Source organism: Pocillopora damicornis, chromosome 8 (genome assembly GCF_964200805.1).
Source record: "Pocillopora damicornis chromosome 8, jaPocDami1.2, whole genome shotgun sequence".
NCBI lineage: Eukaryota > Metazoa > Cnidaria > Anthozoa > Scleractinia > Pocilloporidae > Pocillopora > Pocillopora damicornis.
This window is the reverse complement of record NC_142677.1, coordinates 17,640,758-17,658,520: the sequence shown is the minus strand read 5'-3', so window position 1 is coordinate 17,658,520 and position 17,763 is coordinate 17,640,758. Positions and strand designations below refer to the sequence as shown.

Genomic DNA, 17,763 nt, shown 5'->3' with positions numbered 1-17,763 from the left:
CTAATTAGGATCGAAATGCACCAATACCAGCCGACTTTATGTGCTATGAATGGCTTAAGGGGGTACGTTGGCCACTGTAAAGAGTTAAGGCTGACGTTTAGAGCGTCAGAGCGATGAAGACTAGCAGCATTGCACCGGAATCGTCGCTATCAACATCCAAAGTGACTCAGTCTATCGTGGGACAAAGGAATAAAGTTCATCTCCTATCTTATACCACGATGAACAAAAAAACTTATTTTATTACATCAAACCAGGAAGTAGAAATTGCCAAAGAAGTGGGAGACAAGGCTGGAGAAGGAGCGACTTATGGCAACCTTGGCAATGCTTATCTTGGTCTAGGACAGTTCAAAACAGCCATCGACTACCATAAACGTCATCTAGAAATTGCCAAAGAAGTGGGAGACAAGGCTGGAGAAGGAGCGAGTTATGGCAACCTTGGCAATGCTTATCTTGGTCTAGGGCAGTTCAAAACAGCCATGAAGTATAATGAACGTGCTTTAGAAATTGCCAAAGAAGTGGGAGACAAGGCTGGAGAAGGAGCGACTTATGGCAACCTTGGCAATGCTTATCTTGGTCTAGGACAGTTCAAAACAGCCGTTGAGTACTATAAACGTGTTCTAGAAATTTCCAAAGAAGTGGGAGACAGGGCTGGAGAAGGAAAAAGTTATGGTAGCCTTGGTATTGCTTATCATGGTCTAGGGCAGTTCAAAACAGCCATGAAGTATAATGAACGTGCTTTAGAAATTGCCAAAGAAGTGGGAGACAAGGCTGGAGAAGGAGCGAGTTATGGCAGCCTTGGAAATGCTTATCTTGGTCTAGGACAGTTCAAAACAGCCATCGACTACCATAAACGTCATCTAGAAATTGCCAAAGAAGTGGGAGACAAGGCTGGAGAAGGAGCGAGTTATGGCAACCTTGGCAATGCTTATCTTGGTCTAGGGCAGTTCAAAACAGCCATGAAGTATAATGAACGTGCTTTAGAAATTGCCAAAGAAGTGGGAGACAAGGCTGGAGAAGGAGCGAGTTATGGCAGCCTTGGCATTGCTTATCGTGGTCTAGGACAGTTCAAAACAGCCATCGAGTACCATAAACGTCATCAAGAAATTTTCAAAGAAGTGGGAGACAGGGTTGGAGAAGGAGCGACTTATGGCAGCCTTGGAAATGCTTATCTTGGTCTAGGGCAGTTCAAAACAGCCATGAAGTATTATGAACGTCTTTTAGAAATTGCCAAAGAAGCGGGAGACAGGGCTGGAGAAGGAAAGAGTTATGGCAGCCTTGGCAATGCTTATCTTGGTCTAGGACAGTTCAAAACAGCCGTTGAGTACTATAAACGTGTTCTAGAAATTGCCAAAGAAGTGGGAGACAGGGCTGGAGAAGGAAAGAGTTATGGCAGCCTTGGCAGAGCTTATCTTGGTCTAGGACAGTTCAAAACAGCCGTCGAGTACTATAAACGTGTTCTAGAAATTGCCAAAGAAGTGGGAGACAAGGCTGGAGAAGGAGCGAGTTATGGCAACCTTGGCAATGCTTATCTTAATCTAGGGCAGTTCAAAACAGCCATGAAGTATAATGAACGTGCTTTAGAAATTGCCAAAGAAGTGGGAGACAGGGCTGGAGAAGGAAAAAGTTATGGTAACCTTGGCAATGCTTATCATGGTCTAGGACAGTTCAAAACAGCCATCGAGTACCATAAACAAGATCTAAAATTTGCCAAAGAAGTGGGAGACAAGGCTGGAGAAGGAGGGAGTTATGGCAGCCTTGGCAATGCTTATCTTAGTCTAGGACAGTTCAAAACAGCCATCGAGTACCATAAACGTCATCTAGAAATTGCCAAAGAAGTGGGAGACAGGGCTGGAGAAGGAAAGAGTTATGGCAACCTTGGCAATGCTTATCTTAGTCTAGGGCAGTTCAAAACAGCCGTCGAGTACCATAAACGTCGTCTAGAAGTTGCAAAAGAAGTGGGAGACAGGGCTGGAGAAGGAAAGAGTTATGGCAACCTTGGCAATGCTTATCTTAGACTAGGACAGTTCAAAACAGCCATCGAGTACCATAAACGTCATCTAGAAATTGCCAAAGAAGTGGGAGACAAGGCTGGAGAAGGAGCGAGTTATGGCAACCTTGGTAATGCTTATGGTGGTCTAGGACAGTTCAAAACAGCCATCGAGTACCATAAACAAGATCTACTAATTGCCAAAGAAGTGGGAGACAGGGTTAGAGAAGGATATAGTTATGGCAGCCATGGCAATACTTATCTTGGTCTAGGACAGTTCAAAACAGCCGTCGAGTACTTTAAACGTGTTCTAGAAATTGCCAAAGAAGTGGGAGACAGGGCTGGAGAAGGAAAGAGTTATGGCAGCCTTGGCGATGCTTATCTTAGTCTAGGACAGTTCAAAACAGCCATTGAGTACCATAAACAACATGTAGAAATTGCCAAAGAAGTGGGAGACAAGAGTGGGATTGCCCAGGCTCTTTGTAGTCTTGCTACAAATTTTGAAAGGCAGGAATGTCTCCAAAGCGCCCTCGACTATTATGTTTCTAGTAGAAAGATTTTTAATAACATTCGGGCTAGTTTTCTGTTGAACCATAACTGGAAGATTTCGTATCGAAATGTTCACAAAACAGCATACAATGGTGTTTGGCGCGTACTTTTACTGAAGGGTGAACATGTCAAAGCTCTTCTTGCTGCCGAGGAGGGACGTGCACAAACTCTAGGAGATATCGTGGATTTAAAGTACAACTTTCGACAAACCCTCCCGCGGTGGAACTCTAGAAAATGCTCTGATTGTCTTTCATTAAGAAACGTTTCATCAGATGCAGTTTTTCTAGCAATTACTGGACCTTACATTGCTTTGTGGGTTATTCGGAACGGGGAAGTCGTTCAATCGAGAAAAAAGCATGTGAACAACTTTCTTTACCAACGTGAATTAGAAGTTTACATTACCTCTTTGAATAAGGCTGCTTCCTTGCAAGTTAGTGCAAGGGCTGCTGTTGAATGGGAAAAAAGTTCAACTCAAGTGGGCCGAGATGAAAAAGCAACGAGCGATGGTTCTCCGCGAAACGCGACGACAAATGCCCTGCGGAAGCTTTATGATATCATAGTTGCTCCTATCGCAGATCTGATTGATGGAAATGAGCTTGTATTTGTTCCTGAAGGTCCACTTTGCTTGGTGCCCTATGCAGCATTGGTGGATTCGAATTCAAGGTATCTGTGCGAATCTTTCAGGATTCGAGTAATTCCATCCCTAACCATTTTAAAATTAATCTCAGACTGCCCGGCAGAATTGCACAATAAAACCGGTGCACTGCTCGTGGGTGATCCATGTTACAAGCAAGTCCTTTATCAGGGTAATTTGTTGAATCAGCTGCCGGGTGCAAGGAAAGAGGTGAAGATGATTGGAGGAATCCTCGGTATTGCTCCTCTCGTTGGAGGGGAGGCGACAAAGGAAGAGGTATTAGGACAAATTTCCTCAGTTGCGTTGGTTCACATTGCAGCGCATGGTAAAAAAGAAACAGGAGAGATTCTCTTGGCACCAAACACGAGTAGGACAACCTGTCAAGCTGAAGAGGAAGACTATCTACTGACAATGAGAGACGTGTTACGAGCCGAGCTGCGAGCGAAACTGGTTGTGCTAAGTTGCTGTTACAGCGCTTGCGGTGAGGTTATGGCCGAAGGTGTGGTTGGCATTGCGCGAGCGTTCTTAGGTGCCGGTGCTCGATCGGTTCTGGTATCCCTGTGGGCCATTGATGACGATGGTACTCAGGAGTTCATGAAACATTTCTACGGAGCACTGGAAGAAGGCAAGGGTACCAGTGAAGCTGTCAATCAAGCCATGAAGTGCATGAGAAAGTCTGAAATGTTCAGTAAAGGGAATTACTGGGCGCCATTTGTACTCATTGGGGACGACGTGAAACTGGAATTAACAGAAATTTAAAAGGTATCCATAATAAGTGCGCCTTTAATTTTGCTCAATCAACGAAGAGTGAGATGTTAATTATCGCCTCTTTGTTCCTTATGGAACTTTTTCATGAATATTTAGTTGTGTTTCCAATAACCCTTTATGTCTTCATGTCTTTTATCTTCATTACGTTCCTGCAGCCGAGGTAGAGGGTGCACAAGGATAACACAAAACAGAGAAGTAAGTTTCTCGTGGAGTTATTGCACTGCCTGTTGTTGATGCCGAGACTCGCAGTTTTTCTTTTGTAATAAAGCAGGGCACTTAAATCTATTTCTCGATGAATTCAAGAAAAATATTTAATTTGCGGCTCTTATACTTTTCTTGTAGGTCATCACTGATGGATCTGTATGCAGACAAGAGTAGAGCCCAGGCGTTTGGTACTGACTAATGCCAATCAAAACCAACAGAGGCACGCGATACAAATTTAATGTCACGCGGCGTTGAATTGAACCGGTTGAATCGTGAAATAACTAGCATTGAGGCTATAATCAAATAAGTGATTTGTTACCATATCATCACCATAACTTTTAAGTACAATTTGAAACTCTTTTTGACTTCTTTTAAATTCCGCTTTGTGGATTTAAACTGATAAGTCAGATGGTTTACTTTTAAAAAGAGATTTTTTGCGGAGATTGAGTAGTGTCGCGGCCATGTTTAAGACAAGTTATGCTGAGAAAACCTTTTAATTAATTTCACATGGTCTTCGTAAGGATTAAACAGCGATGTTTTCTAAATCATAAGTTTAATACGAAAGTTTAACCTTTGGTGTTTTGGCATATCTTACCTTTGAATTTCTAACTTGTTGTAGGTTGTACATATGACTGCTTTTTTTTATATGCATTTGGGCATGCATTTGATACATTTTGACCCATTGGATTGATAGCTTAATTATTTAATCTTAAAGCCTTTGCCAGCTTGGAAGTAATGTACTATCCATAAAAACTAGAGCAGGCATAAATCATGAACTGTGGAAAAGACAGAGTCCATTGGTAATTACTTCATACATAATTCAATTAAAATCCATTTCAGATCTTCATTTCAGTTCTTACTGTTTTTGTATACTTCACGCAGTCTTCGCTCGGAAAATTAGCGAAAAAGCAGGCGATGTTTTTAGATTATCACTCTTCTGCTTGATATTGCAAATTTAGTCTAAAAAGAACCTCCGAGACACAAAAACTAGAAGACCATGAAATTCATATTCTGTTACACCCCTTCACTCTGTCTAAACTTTTCCTTTTGCCCAATTAATTAAACAGCTGTTGAATTACAAGGATAAGACCCACACCTCGCGTCTAATTCACTTGGACAAGGGAAGCTGGTTCGAGCGAAAGGACGGTCAGCTTCAAAGGTCATTAAGTCTAAAACGAAATATCCATGTTTTTCCTACCACCCTGTTAAAGAGGATACATTCCGCTAGAGACCAAGACTGCTTTTAAAATGCAGCTAAGTATTATTGCTCACAACTGGTTCATATGTTTCACACCAAATGCGCGGGGCTAGATTTCCGACGGTTATCGAAATTTCAGGGTAGGGGCGCGGGCTCATTTTCTGTACAGCAACTGCTTTTCGATCCAAAACTGAAAATTGTTTACTGACAATAGGCCATTTTGCAGTTGTGTACTTAGTTGCCAAGCCTCTGATTTGGAGTGAGGCTGAAGGTGACCTTGTTATGATAGACACTAGTTTCTAGTTTGCATGATAACAAAGTAATTTGCATTTGAAAAGCAGCAGGGTTTGTCTCATAACAAGGTCACCCTTAGCCTCATTCCTGTTCAAAGGCTTGGCAACCAAGCACACAACTGTAAAATGGACTATTTGTTCTATTGACTTCACCTAGACTTAGGGAAACATTTCAACTCTTTAACCTCTCAGTGCTACTATCATGTAATGTCTCCCTACAGTATCAAGCCGAGCTAAGTATTAAGGTCATGAGAATTAGGGGAATGACCGCCAAAATCCTCGTTGTCAGCACCGTAGGAAATGTATAGCAAGAGAGCAGGTTGAAGAATTGGTTTCAGAGTGAACTCGTGGAGTAACTGATCAGAGTATGTGAGGTGATTTTTAAATAGCAAGAAGTCTAATAATTCACTACAGCCATACTCATAGGATGAACAAAACAAGGGAATCACCTCACCATTACTCCACCCCAATCCTACGCGCACAGAAAAGCGCAGGCCTTTAAGGCCACTACAAAACAACTTAAGAGACTACTACAAAGACCTATCTTTAAGTTAGATTTTTTTCTCGATTCTCGCCAAAAGTTTTCTAACAAATCGTTCGTTACTTTTCTGGATGCAAAGTAAAACAAAGCCACCTAAATTAAGACAACTCTCAGTTTTTTTTTTTGAATTCCAAAGTTTGTTCAGTTCATTTCTTCTCTTCCTCATCTTCTCCTTCAGTCTGTTTTGCAAAGTACTTCTTCTTTTCTGTTGGATATCGTCTCTTTACCAGGCTTCCAACCGTCCGGACAAACTTCCCCGTGTTTGTCAGTATATTAGAAAGCCTGGACCAAACGTAAAGTCTCGTCGACTGATCGGCCCACCTGCGAAATAACCAGTTTAGATTAACTTCTTTAAGTAGCTAAGTTATAAATAGTACTTCACACATTATAAAGCCAAAGAACGCGAAACCGCAAAAAAATCAGGAGACTGGACACAAGGAGCCTTTTTTCTTGATACTATCTACTCAGCTTTTTTTCTCCCTTGTCCAAATCAAAATCGAATATCAATATTTTTCAAATGAAATAATAAAAACGTCACGAAATAAAAGGAAAGGGATCCCCACTGCTTAACACTTAAACAATGAGCTTGTGATTTTTACCACGTGACAGTGGACGAGGGCCAGACTCGAATCAAATTATATGAATGAAATTATTTCTCAGCGTATCAAGAACAATTAACTGTAGAAGCAAACAGCTACATAAAACTCGCAGTAGAAATTCACGGTACAATTACAGTCATACATGTAAAGTTACAACATACCAGTAGATCATTCATTGTGATCTGTCGTAGAGTCCCTTTGTCATCGATTATAAATAGACCCCTGAAATAGAACAACAGGCATGTGATAAAAGTGGTCATAAAAGTAAGAATATTCTCACCTTAACCAAATCTCCCCTGCCTAACTATCAGACCTGTTATATAGCATGAAGGAAGCAAAGTATAGCAACCTGATCAGACCTGATCTGAGTGTGTCTTTAATCCATAGATGTTATGTCTATTACGGGGACATAACTCCCCCCCCCCTCCCCCTCCCCCCCAGCTTCCCCGCAAAAGTAGTAATATTAAGGGGAAAAAACCATCCGACCAAGAGAGACTCTTCAGTATATGAGTTACGTTTTTCTTAACTATGTGGTGTAACAGCCAACAATGCAACAAGATAATGCCAGTCAGGTGCTCAAAACTGGATATCTTGATCCAGGGTAGGAGCACAAACAAAGAAATGTTCAGCTTTTAGAAATCAAGAATAGGTAGATTGCAGATAATGAAATACTTTGTTCAAGTACATATGGTCTATTAAATGATCATCGTTATCATTATCATTGTCATAATCATTATCATCATTACATCAAATAAGTTTTTTTGGTACATACCACACAGATGAATAGTGCTTTTTGTGTGCTCTGATTGGCTGGCTTGAAAGTGATTAACAAGTACTCTTCCCCTTTGAGCAGCCAAGGCAACAGAATCATGCATCAAAAATTTAATTTCCAACCATTTCTTTGTATATTGACAGAAATGTACTGATTTTTTAAATTTCTGTGTGGTACACCTACACCTTTGCAGCTCGGTTAATATCCCCAGCTATTCCACCTCCACTTTGTTGAATAATGTTTATTATTCCAAGAGGATCACAGCTGATAAACACTAAACACATGTTTAAATAGAATGGCCTACAGACACAAAAAGGCAGAAACATGAGGAAATACAAAACACAGATGTCCTCACCTTAAGGTGTGACCTTCATTCTCAAGCAGTACTCCGTAATCTTTAGCAATTTGGTGGTTTAAGTCAGATAACAGAGGATATTTAAGCCTTCCCAGACCACCCTCTTTCCTTGGAGTGTTTATCCTAGAGTTGAAAGGAATATAGGAACTTATTTATTGCCTCTGGTACCTCTGGGAATTCTTATCAATTCAACAGGTAAAGGATTGCTCTATTAGCTGTTTTGAGAATTCCTTAAATTACCAATCATGCTTAAAATAAGGGTGAACACTGCTGTAGCAATATATATCTTTGTGATTACCCATGGAGTCATTCAAAAGTTCTCTCCTAATCTAACACTTTACACAAACATGTAGAATGAATGTAACTTAAAACTGAAATAAATTTTATGGTAGATTTTTTTACCAAAAATGGAAATTCTTCCTTTTTACTTTAATTTCTGGCATTCTATAAATCTTCAATATAAATTGGAAATACCTTTCTCTGTTTTTTTAAAACTCTCAAATCCCTTAAAGTTACAAATTCAGTTAAAATTAAGGATTGACCCTAAAACCCCTGAGAGTGACTAACATCTAATTTCTCCTGACAACATCACTCCTAAATCAAACATTTAGGTCATGAGAATAAAGGAGATGATCACCAACTAAAGAAACTCTTGATTGTTGAACAAATTCTCCTTGTCAGAACCCTTGGAAATGTCTAGAGAGTAGTAATGGAGAATATACATACTGATGTTAGGGTGTAAAGGATTAACTTACCAAGCTAAATGGGTAAAAACTGAATCTACTGAACAACTAACAACTTCAGTGTTGATTGCCCTGAACTCTTCAATTCTGTCACTGAAAGCAATGGTGTCTGTTGGACAAACAAAAGTGCTGCAAATGACAACAAATAGCTGTTATTTGTAATGATTCAATTTAAAATAATATGCATGCAATTAATGAAACTTTTAATATCAGTCACCTTGAGAACAATGATGACTACTCTGTAGCAATTTCGGAGAGATGACTAATTTGGCAGGATAGCATGAAGGTAGCAAAGTACAGCAAACTTTTAGTCAAAGAGTATACTAACATCAAATACTCACAAGTCAAGGGGATAGAAAAAGAACACCAGATATTTTCCTGTGTAGGAAAAAGTAATAAATATAACACAAATTAGAATAAAATTGAAAGAAAAGACAAATCATCAACAGATGACCAAAAACATCAAGTGAACATGCCAGAATTTGAGCAAGGGGAAGGTTTATAAAAAATCTGTAGAAAAAACTGGAAGAAGAAGACAAATCATTAACAGATAATGAGAAACATCACAGAAACATGCCAAAAATTGAGCAAGGGGAAGGTTTTTGAAAGAGATAATAATATTTTTAACCAATGTTTCATTAGATGTATTTGGTCACAACAGGTCACTTGACTGAATCTGCCTCGTGCATCTCCAAACAGGCAATGCCCATGCACTGACAAAATAATATGTGTTCATTCAAGCCCAGGCAGAGGCCTCTGTTTATATAATAGCACATACAAAAAGGAAAATATTTTTAAGCATTACAGTTTCAAACTGCTCCTAGCAGAATTACCAGTAGCCACATACAAGATCTTTACAAACCTGTGACTGGACTTCACATAAGGCTCTCAGTTTTCCAAGTTACAGCTGTATCTATGAGCTCACAGAAAAAAAACTTACATCAAGAATCAGTCATCTTCAAATATTTGAACTCTCCATTAACAACTGCAGTCCCTTCCCAATGATGGAGGTTCTGGTTTAGAAACTGTGCAGAAAAAGACTCAAAGGTCACCATTTTACATCTAAAGGACAATATTTGTATCAAAATCAGAAACAAAAAGGGAACACAAAAAAGATTTCTCCTATCAAGAACTTAGATATTCTAGGACTGAATTGCCCTTTCCAAACAACGAAGACTTTTTTGCTACACTTCACCACCCCTTTCTCAATAACTCCAAAGAGCTGAGTTTAAGCAAAGGGTGTTCCCAATCCCATTTCAAACACTGATTTTAGAAAAATTCATGTTTCACCAATACTTTAAACAGCATTTCATGCATCAAAAATTTAAAAAGGAAATTTCATATCACTCTTTTTAAGTGCAAGGTTCCAGGCAGGGAAAGCTTTAGGTTTTCACAAAATGATAGAAAAAATAAGCTGGTTTCATAATAGGAGGCAAATCAGGCTTCAAAATGCTTCATAAATTCACAAATTGAGCTAGCCTTTCTTTAAAATTCACATTTCACAAATTAATTTTGACATTAATCACGAGTTTACTGTACATATAAACCTTTCACCATCCTCTCCAAACATTTGATTTTTTGAGCCACTCCAACTGTTAAATGTACATCATTCCATGTCAATTACCTCAGAGAATCTGGAGTTACCACATTTACAATGTATTTGGCTGTAACCAATATCCTTGCTATAAGCCAACTGACCCCAAACTTCCAATGTGTAAAATTAACTCAACCCTTTAAATTCCAAGATATGACTGTTAATTCTCTCTTCTAGCTGCTACTTATTTCCTTATAAATTAGTAACAAGAATTTGGTGTTAAATCAAGATAACAAATTCTAATTGAGAAGCATTCTCATCACCTGTTTGCTGGATAATGTATGAACATTATACGGAAAAATTACACATTCGTCACTTTTGGGAATTAAAGGGTGAACCAACATGAATAAGTCAAGACTATTTTGCCAGTCGAAGATTAACTCAGTCCACGGTTTTAAACAGCTCCTTTATGGAATCATCGCTTGGAGTAGTCGCGATCAAAATCCAGTGGTGTCTCACAGTTCTTCTGACTAGCAAGTCGTAATACAGTGAATTCCGTTTATGACGTCATCACGTTATGCGATTAGTATTAATTAATTGAAAATTGTGGCCTTAATTAGCTAGCACAGTAGATAACATATTAAGCAATACACTCCCCCATCTGAAATGAGGTATAGTAAGTATACGATTTACAAGTAAATTTAAGAGTTCAGTCACTGTTCATCAACAGGCAATATTAATATTAGGCACTGTACTGGTCGCTGTACACTTATATAGCCTTTTCCTTTATATTTAGTTACAGGCTCATTTGTTATGTTCTTGTATTCGACGTCTACTTTCCGGACTCTCCCATCCGTTCCTGGATATGTATTAGAAACTCTCCCGATCTTCCATTTTCCTCTTAACAAGCTCGAGTCCTGTATAAGAACGATATCTCCAGTTTTTAAGTTACGGTGGGATGTATGCCATTTTTGACGTATCAGCAAACTGGGAAAGTAATTTTGCGTCCACTTCTTCCAGAAAGAAGATATTATCGTTTGTACGAACGAAAACCGTTTTCTATTACTCGCTCGCTCGTCAAAGATCATGCCACTTGGTATTCGTGCCGTTGCTCTACCAAGCAAAAGATCGTTTGGGCAAAGATATGCACCGTCATCAGGTGACGCGGGGTGCCTTCCTATTGGTCTTTCATTCAGCAAGTTGGCGACCTCGTAAAGTACTGTTGGTAACTCTGAGAATGTTAAGGTACTATCACCAATAGAAGCGTTAATAGCTCGTTTTACAGATCTTATGAGAGCTTCTGTGACTCCGTTCTGCCAGGGTGCGTCTGCGGATGTAAAGATCCACTCAAATCCCTCAGTTATGCCAAAACCTTTTAGTTTGCTCCAATCCCAAGTCTTGGTCATATTAGAAAGCTCTTTATTTGCTGCGACGAGTTGGGTACCGTTATCTGAGAATAGCTTAGATGACGTGAGAATGGGTGATCGTATGGAAGGAGTATTACTTCTCTCTTGTTGTAGCTCATCTCCATCCATAACTCACTTCGTCCTCTAATCACATATATACCATCTTCTCGCATCTTAGGACATAATCTTTTGTGATTCCCGTTCTCGATATCCTTCCCCATGTCTTGTTGAGCTTCACGTATCCAAAATAATTCAGCCCTTTCCAAATCATGTGGTGTGAGATCACATGTTGCGTTTTTCAGAGATGTTTTGGGGTTTCTGTCATAGAGTTTCAGAACTCGTGCCGTCACCCTTAAGAGCTTGTTATAATTTGAGTACTTGGTGATATGAATCCTTCCTGCAAGGGTATCCTGAAATCCTTCGATTTTTATAGCCAGTGCCGTCTTGACTCGTTCTGGTAGTTGTGATTCTAAATAATTGCGAGTTATTGGCCAATCATCTTCTGGTTGTCGTAGGAATTCGGGTCCTTTCTGCCATGCGCTTTCGAGCCCGATATCGCTAGACTTCTTCCCTCTCGCGAGACAATCAGCGATGTTGTGTTCGCTCTCTATCCAGTACCAATCTGTTTGGCTTGTTTCTTCTTGTATTTCTCCAATTCTTGTGGCAGCGAATGTGTTAAAACCGTAGGAATTTTTCTGTATTATAGCATGTACTATTTGTGAGTCAACAATGTGATAGAGTTTTTGAAATTGGTATCTGCATTCTTTCTCAATGAAGGTCTTGAGACGTTTGTTCAATACTGCTCCACATAGTTCGATACGATCGATAGATATTTTTTTGATTGGAGCTAGGCGATTCTTAGAGATGATCAAGTTACTTTCAAATTGACCATTTTTCCGTTCCCAGCGTACATACGCGCATGCAGCGTAGGCGTCTTGAGATGCATCACTAAATATAATAAGAATAGGTTCTCCAACTGCATCCGACGGCTTCACGCATCTCATGAATCGTACTTGATCCATGTCTTTCAAATCTTTGAAGAAGGTTATCCAGTTCTCTCTATTCTCTTCAGGAATGGGATCATCCCAGTCAAGCTTCTGTTCACTTCCCCATAAGTGCCGCATTAGAATCTTCGCTCTTACAGTGAACGGTCCAGCTAGTCCGAGAGGATCATATACACTATTGATCTGTGAGAGAATCATCCTCTTCGTGAGTTGTTGAGGGGGAAAATCTGTGGTTACGTTATTTGTTTGTAAAGCATGTCTCTTTCCTTTTGGTGAGAACTTGATCTTGACTTCAAAACATAGCTGATCTTCACATGGATTCCATTTGATCCCAAGTATCTTTTCGGTCGACGTATGCGGTGTCTGTACCATGATCGTTTCTTCTTGCTTGTTAATATCTCCTGAGAATATCCACTCTTTAACTTGAAATCCTCCTTTAATAATAGCTTTCTCTATGTCTTGGCTAAGGTCACGGGCCAGTGCAATGTTATCTTTGCTTTCGATGATATCGTCCATGTAAGTGTTGGTTTGAATTATGTCTGCCGCTTCCGGATAATTCTTGCACATCATCTCTGCCGTTTTTCTCAATGCTACAGTGGCGATCGTGCCGAACGGTTTATCTCCAAATGACACTCGCTGCATTATATAGGTGTCTGGTTCTCTCGTACTATCCATGTCGCGCCAAAGAAATCGGTGAGTATGTTGGTCTAACTCCGACGTTTTCACTGTGTGGTACATTTTCCTAATGTCTCCCATGAAAGCAACTCTGTTCTCTCTAAAGCGTATCAAGACTCCTAACAAGTTATTGAGCAAGTCAGGACCCTTTGCCCAATACTCGTTTAATACGTGCCCCATATAGTTCGCACTGCTGTTGAAAACTATACGGACTGGAGTAGATTTCGATTCTGGTTTGAGTACTTCGTGATGAGCAATGTAATGCGTAGGGCCTGTGTAGTTTGTTAATTCTTCCTCGGATAGCTTTCTTGCCACATTTCTGGCCACCATGTCCTTTATCTGTTCGTCATACACTTTCGCGTGATCCGCGTTCTTTCTGAGTCGTCGTTCGGTAGCAGCTAATTTCGCCATCGCTACTTTGCGGTTGTTAGGAAGCTTATGGGGGTCTTTTATCCAGGGGTATTCAGCGGTCCATGAGTTGTCTTCACTGTTGAAACGTAAATTCCGCTGCATTAAATCCAGTTCCCTTTCTTCCTGTATAGTATAATCTTTGGCGCCCAAGGAGCATTTTCCGCACTTGCATCCCCCGCACTTCGGTTTGCACTGTACACCAAGTGCCTCGATAGTGTAAAAATCTTCGACATTGACTTTGCCTACAAAGTGTACTCTCGCGTTTCCAAGATTATGGGTCATGCACGTTTCTTTAAGCAGTGGGTGAGTTCCTCCAACGCATCTTCCAAAACGATTTTTCAGTAGTACAAGATGCCCATTATTCTGTTCCCTTTCCGGGTGGAAGGCGGCGTATTCATAACCGATCAACACATCAACTGGACCAGCGGGTCGCGCTATTTCATCCTTTGAAACGTTTCTAAATAGGTGGGCGATGCTCTCTACGTTTACATGCTCGATATCAGAGGCGATTTTGTTGATCCCATATACTTCGAATTCCACGGCTTGAACTCGCCTGTCCAAAAGTGGTAGCTTGTATTTCATTGTTTCGATTTCCTCGTTCTGCCCTCCTATCTTCACTATTGAAAGATTCACTTTGACTCCACTGAGTTTCTCTTGTTTCGCTTTGGCGTTGGTTATGAAGCAAAGTGAGGCTGCGTTGTCCCACATTACATTAGCTGTTCCCTTCCTGGTTTTTACTCTCTGTACTTGGAGAAGACATGTATCGACGTTGGAGTCGCTGCATACATTGGCGGAGGCAGAAGCTTGCTGGGGTGTACTTTCATCGTTTTCGTGAATTGATGGGTGATGTTTCCTCGTGCAGCCATTCACGCCGCAATCTCTTTTTATCCTACAAGTCCGCTGCCTGTGACCAGGCTTAAGACAAGCCCAGCATGCTTGCTTTTCTTTGAGAAAATCCCTTTTTTCGTCAACTGTCTTAGCTTGATAAAGTCGGCAATTTGACGTCCAGTGCTTACCATTCTCGTGAATCAGACACTTAGGCCTAGGTTCTTTGGTACTTTCGTCTTTTCCCACTGTGATACCCTCCGAGTAATGTGCTGCGCCTTTGTGATATTGGTTGCTGCTTCCTGCACGGAGTGTAGCACTTTCGTATTCAATGGCATCCCTTTGACTCTGTAGAAAGTCGAGAAGACTTGGAAATTTGTTGCTTTTATCAACAAGACTGTCACGAGAGCTTACCCGTTCGGACCATTTCCGTTTGATATCTGACGGGAGTGCTTTCTCAATTACGCTGACTGAACTTGTGGTCGTGATCTCTGTTTCCAAGCCGAGTCCTTTTAGGTTACGATAACCATCCTCTGTGAGGGTTACAAATTCTATAAAGCGTTTATCTTCTCCTTCTCTGAGCATTCTAAATCGCTTTATTTCGTCAATGATGACATCGGCAACTTTGGCTGGGTCTCCATATTTGTCGTCTAAACGATGCCACATCTCGTCTATGTCGTCGTCTACGCAGTTCACCAATCTCGCTGGCTCCCCCTTAAGACAGGTGCGTAGGACGTACGCTGCGTCACCTTTTCGGATTTGAGTCATAACTTGCTTCTGGAAATCTCTTTTAAATTGCGGATACTTGCGCAGTTCTCCGTCAAAGTGAGGCATTCGTACTTTTTCTAGTTGTAGAAAGGAAGCTGAGGCGGTAGACTCCCGCTTTGTTTCTTTAGCTTCTTCCACATTAGTGTAGCTTAGCGCTATTTTCTCCTTTATTTCATGATAACAGGTTTGGATTGTAGCGATCCAATTTATTTCAGCTTCTGCTGAGTCTTGAGTTAATAATTGTAGCAGTTCTGCGTTTGATCGTTTGCATTCCAAAAATTCTTCTTCAATTTGCGTTTGTAAATCTCTCAATGCAAAATTGGGAATTTCTTTAGATTGCAGCGCGTGCGAGATACTTTTGTATGAAGCTTCGAAAACTGCGCGCGCTGTTTTCTGTCTTGTTCGTGCTTTATCAATGTATTCTTGACGCTCCGCGTACGCACGTGTTGATCTTTCTTTCACAGTGATTTGTTCCACATATTTGATTTTGCGATTGGTCGCCTCACTAAACTTCTCTTGGACTTCTGTCATCCACACTTCTGCTTCTTCAGACTGATCGTCTGGCAATAGCTCGATGTAGGCTTCATGTTTGCCTTCGAGTTCATCGTACGCTTCCGCGAGTTTCGCATAGTTTGTTTCAACTATTTCTACGCCTTGGTTGTTGTCTATCGACTTGGTGAGGAAGTTCTTCTTTCTTGTGAATCTTCCTTTAGCTGTTGTACGTTTGCCTTTAGCCTTCTCGATTTCAGCTGCGTTTTCCATCTTCGCTTATCCAGTTGTCGCTTTGTAGCAGACCACCGTGGATTTTGAATATTTTGCCAGTCGAAGATTAACTCAGTCCACGGTTTTAAACAGCTCCTTTATGGAATCATCGCTTGGAGTAGTCGCGATCAAAATCCAGTGATGTCTCACAGTTCTTCTGACTAGCAAGTCGTAACATGACAGGACGGAAAAACGCGTGGACTGTAAGTACCTCCCGTTGTCCCATACAAAGCCTTAGAAAACTTTTCTAAGGCTTTGTATGGAACAACGGGAGGTACTTACAGTGCATGCATTATCCGTCCTGTCATGCAGTGAAGTCCGTTTATGACGTCATCACGTTATGCGATTAGTATTAATTAATTGAAAATTGTGGCCTTAATTAGCTAGCGCAGTAGATAACATATTAAGCAATACAAAGACCTATTCTTGGACTTTATGTACATGTATAACAAAGACCCAACAATTTTGCATAAATTTACACTAAAAACTGCTTTTCTCTCAAATGAAATTTGTAAAAAAGCTATGCAATGAAAAGATGAAAGTTAACAAAGGTTCCCCTGCATAAAACACATGCATAAAAAAACTGAAGCTTTACTTTGAGTGAAAATAACTTGGCTTATAGCTGAATAATTACAGTATATCAAAATGATACCCTCAAGGTCACAAGTTTTTCAATTGTTATCACTTGGCTGTTGTTGATATTGTCAATACAGAGTTACTGTTATGAAGTGAATTGAGAAACATGATTTTGAAATAAATGTCACCTTACATCTTATGGCAACCTTGAGTAAATGCTACAATGCAAATGCTGAAAATCTAATAAACACCTTGACTTTTGATCAAAGGAGCAATGAAAGTGGATCATTTGTAAATTTTCCACAAAATTAACATTAAAAAAATTATGAGAGCTTGAAAATTTTAAATTCCATAAAAATCAATTGATGATTTGTTAAGACCAAAATTAAGACTGCAGACTGGGTACAAAGTACATGCTGCATCAAAATATTTCTCTCTTGCTAAACACAGCATACCAGCATGTATTAGTCTAAGATGCTGACTGAAAAACACTTAATAATATTCCCTGGAAGAGCATAACTGTTAAAATGTCACAATTAAAACTTATCTCCCTAATATATTTCAATCAGTGTTTATTCACATTGTGTATACTGCAATCTTTCCCTTCAACCCTTTAACTCCAAATAATAATTCTCCTTACTGTCTGCCATACCAGTCTTATAATGCTAGTTCAAAGAATTTGTTATTGGATCAAATAATCCCCTAAATGATACTTTTCTTTATTCTCATCACTTTTTTGTTTAATTGATATTGTCTTGTCACCCATGGGAGTTAAAGAGCTAAGTAAAACACTAAAAATGCCAAGCTCAGAAGGCATCAAACAATTATTTTTAGAAGAATGTAGGTGTCATGCTTTAAAATTCCAGACATCGGCAGTAAGAATATTTTAGCAATGGACATTATTACATAATGAGCATAATTAGAATTTATATGGCACACAGATATGAATGATCCAATACCCTTCGCAGAAAATAAAACCAATTCTTATGACAATAGTTTGGAGAATTTGGTAGTGGATCAACTAATAATCTCTCAATTGTCTCCTTGATGTTGTATTCATTTGCTATGGTAAGGAAAATTCTCGGTTTCTTGGTCACTCATGGGAGTTGAGGGTAATAAGCTGAGACTTCTCTGCTGGAAAATGTGATTGGTCATTTTT

General features: G+C 39.9%; 1 protein-coding gene and 1 pseudogene across 2 annotated transcripts in view; one reads left to right on the top strand and one right to left on the bottom strand.

Moving 5' to 3' along the window:
• The window catches only part of LOC149041668 (uncharacterized), a 33,613-nt gene extending 28,691 nt beyond the window's left edge, over nucleotides 1–4,922 (top strand). Inside the window, exons 17-18 of the mRNA XM_089180909.1 lie at nucleotides 255–3,932; nucleotides 4,281–4,922. Of these exons, the coding sequence (XP_089037035.1) occupies nucleotides 255–3,929 (3,675 nt within the window). The 3' untranslated portion in view covers nucleotides 3,930–3,932; nucleotides 4,281–4,922. The remainder of the gene's footprint in view (nucleotides 1–254; nucleotides 3,933–4,280) is intronic.
• A 1,254-nt stretch (nucleotides 4,923–6,176) lies between these two features.
• On the bottom strand, nucleotides 6,177–9,379 carry LOC149041667 (peroxiredoxin-4-like; annotated as a pseudogene). The gene is made up of 6 exons (XR_016179330.1): nucleotides 9,310–9,379; nucleotides 8,985–9,021; nucleotides 8,656–8,772; nucleotides 7,901–8,023; nucleotides 6,935–6,995; nucleotides 6,177–6,495 (listed from the first exon to the last, which is right to left on the bottom strand). The product of XR_016179330.1 is annotated as a peroxiredoxin-4-like (transcript).
• Between the last annotated feature and the right edge of the window lie 8,384 nt (nucleotides 9,380–17,763).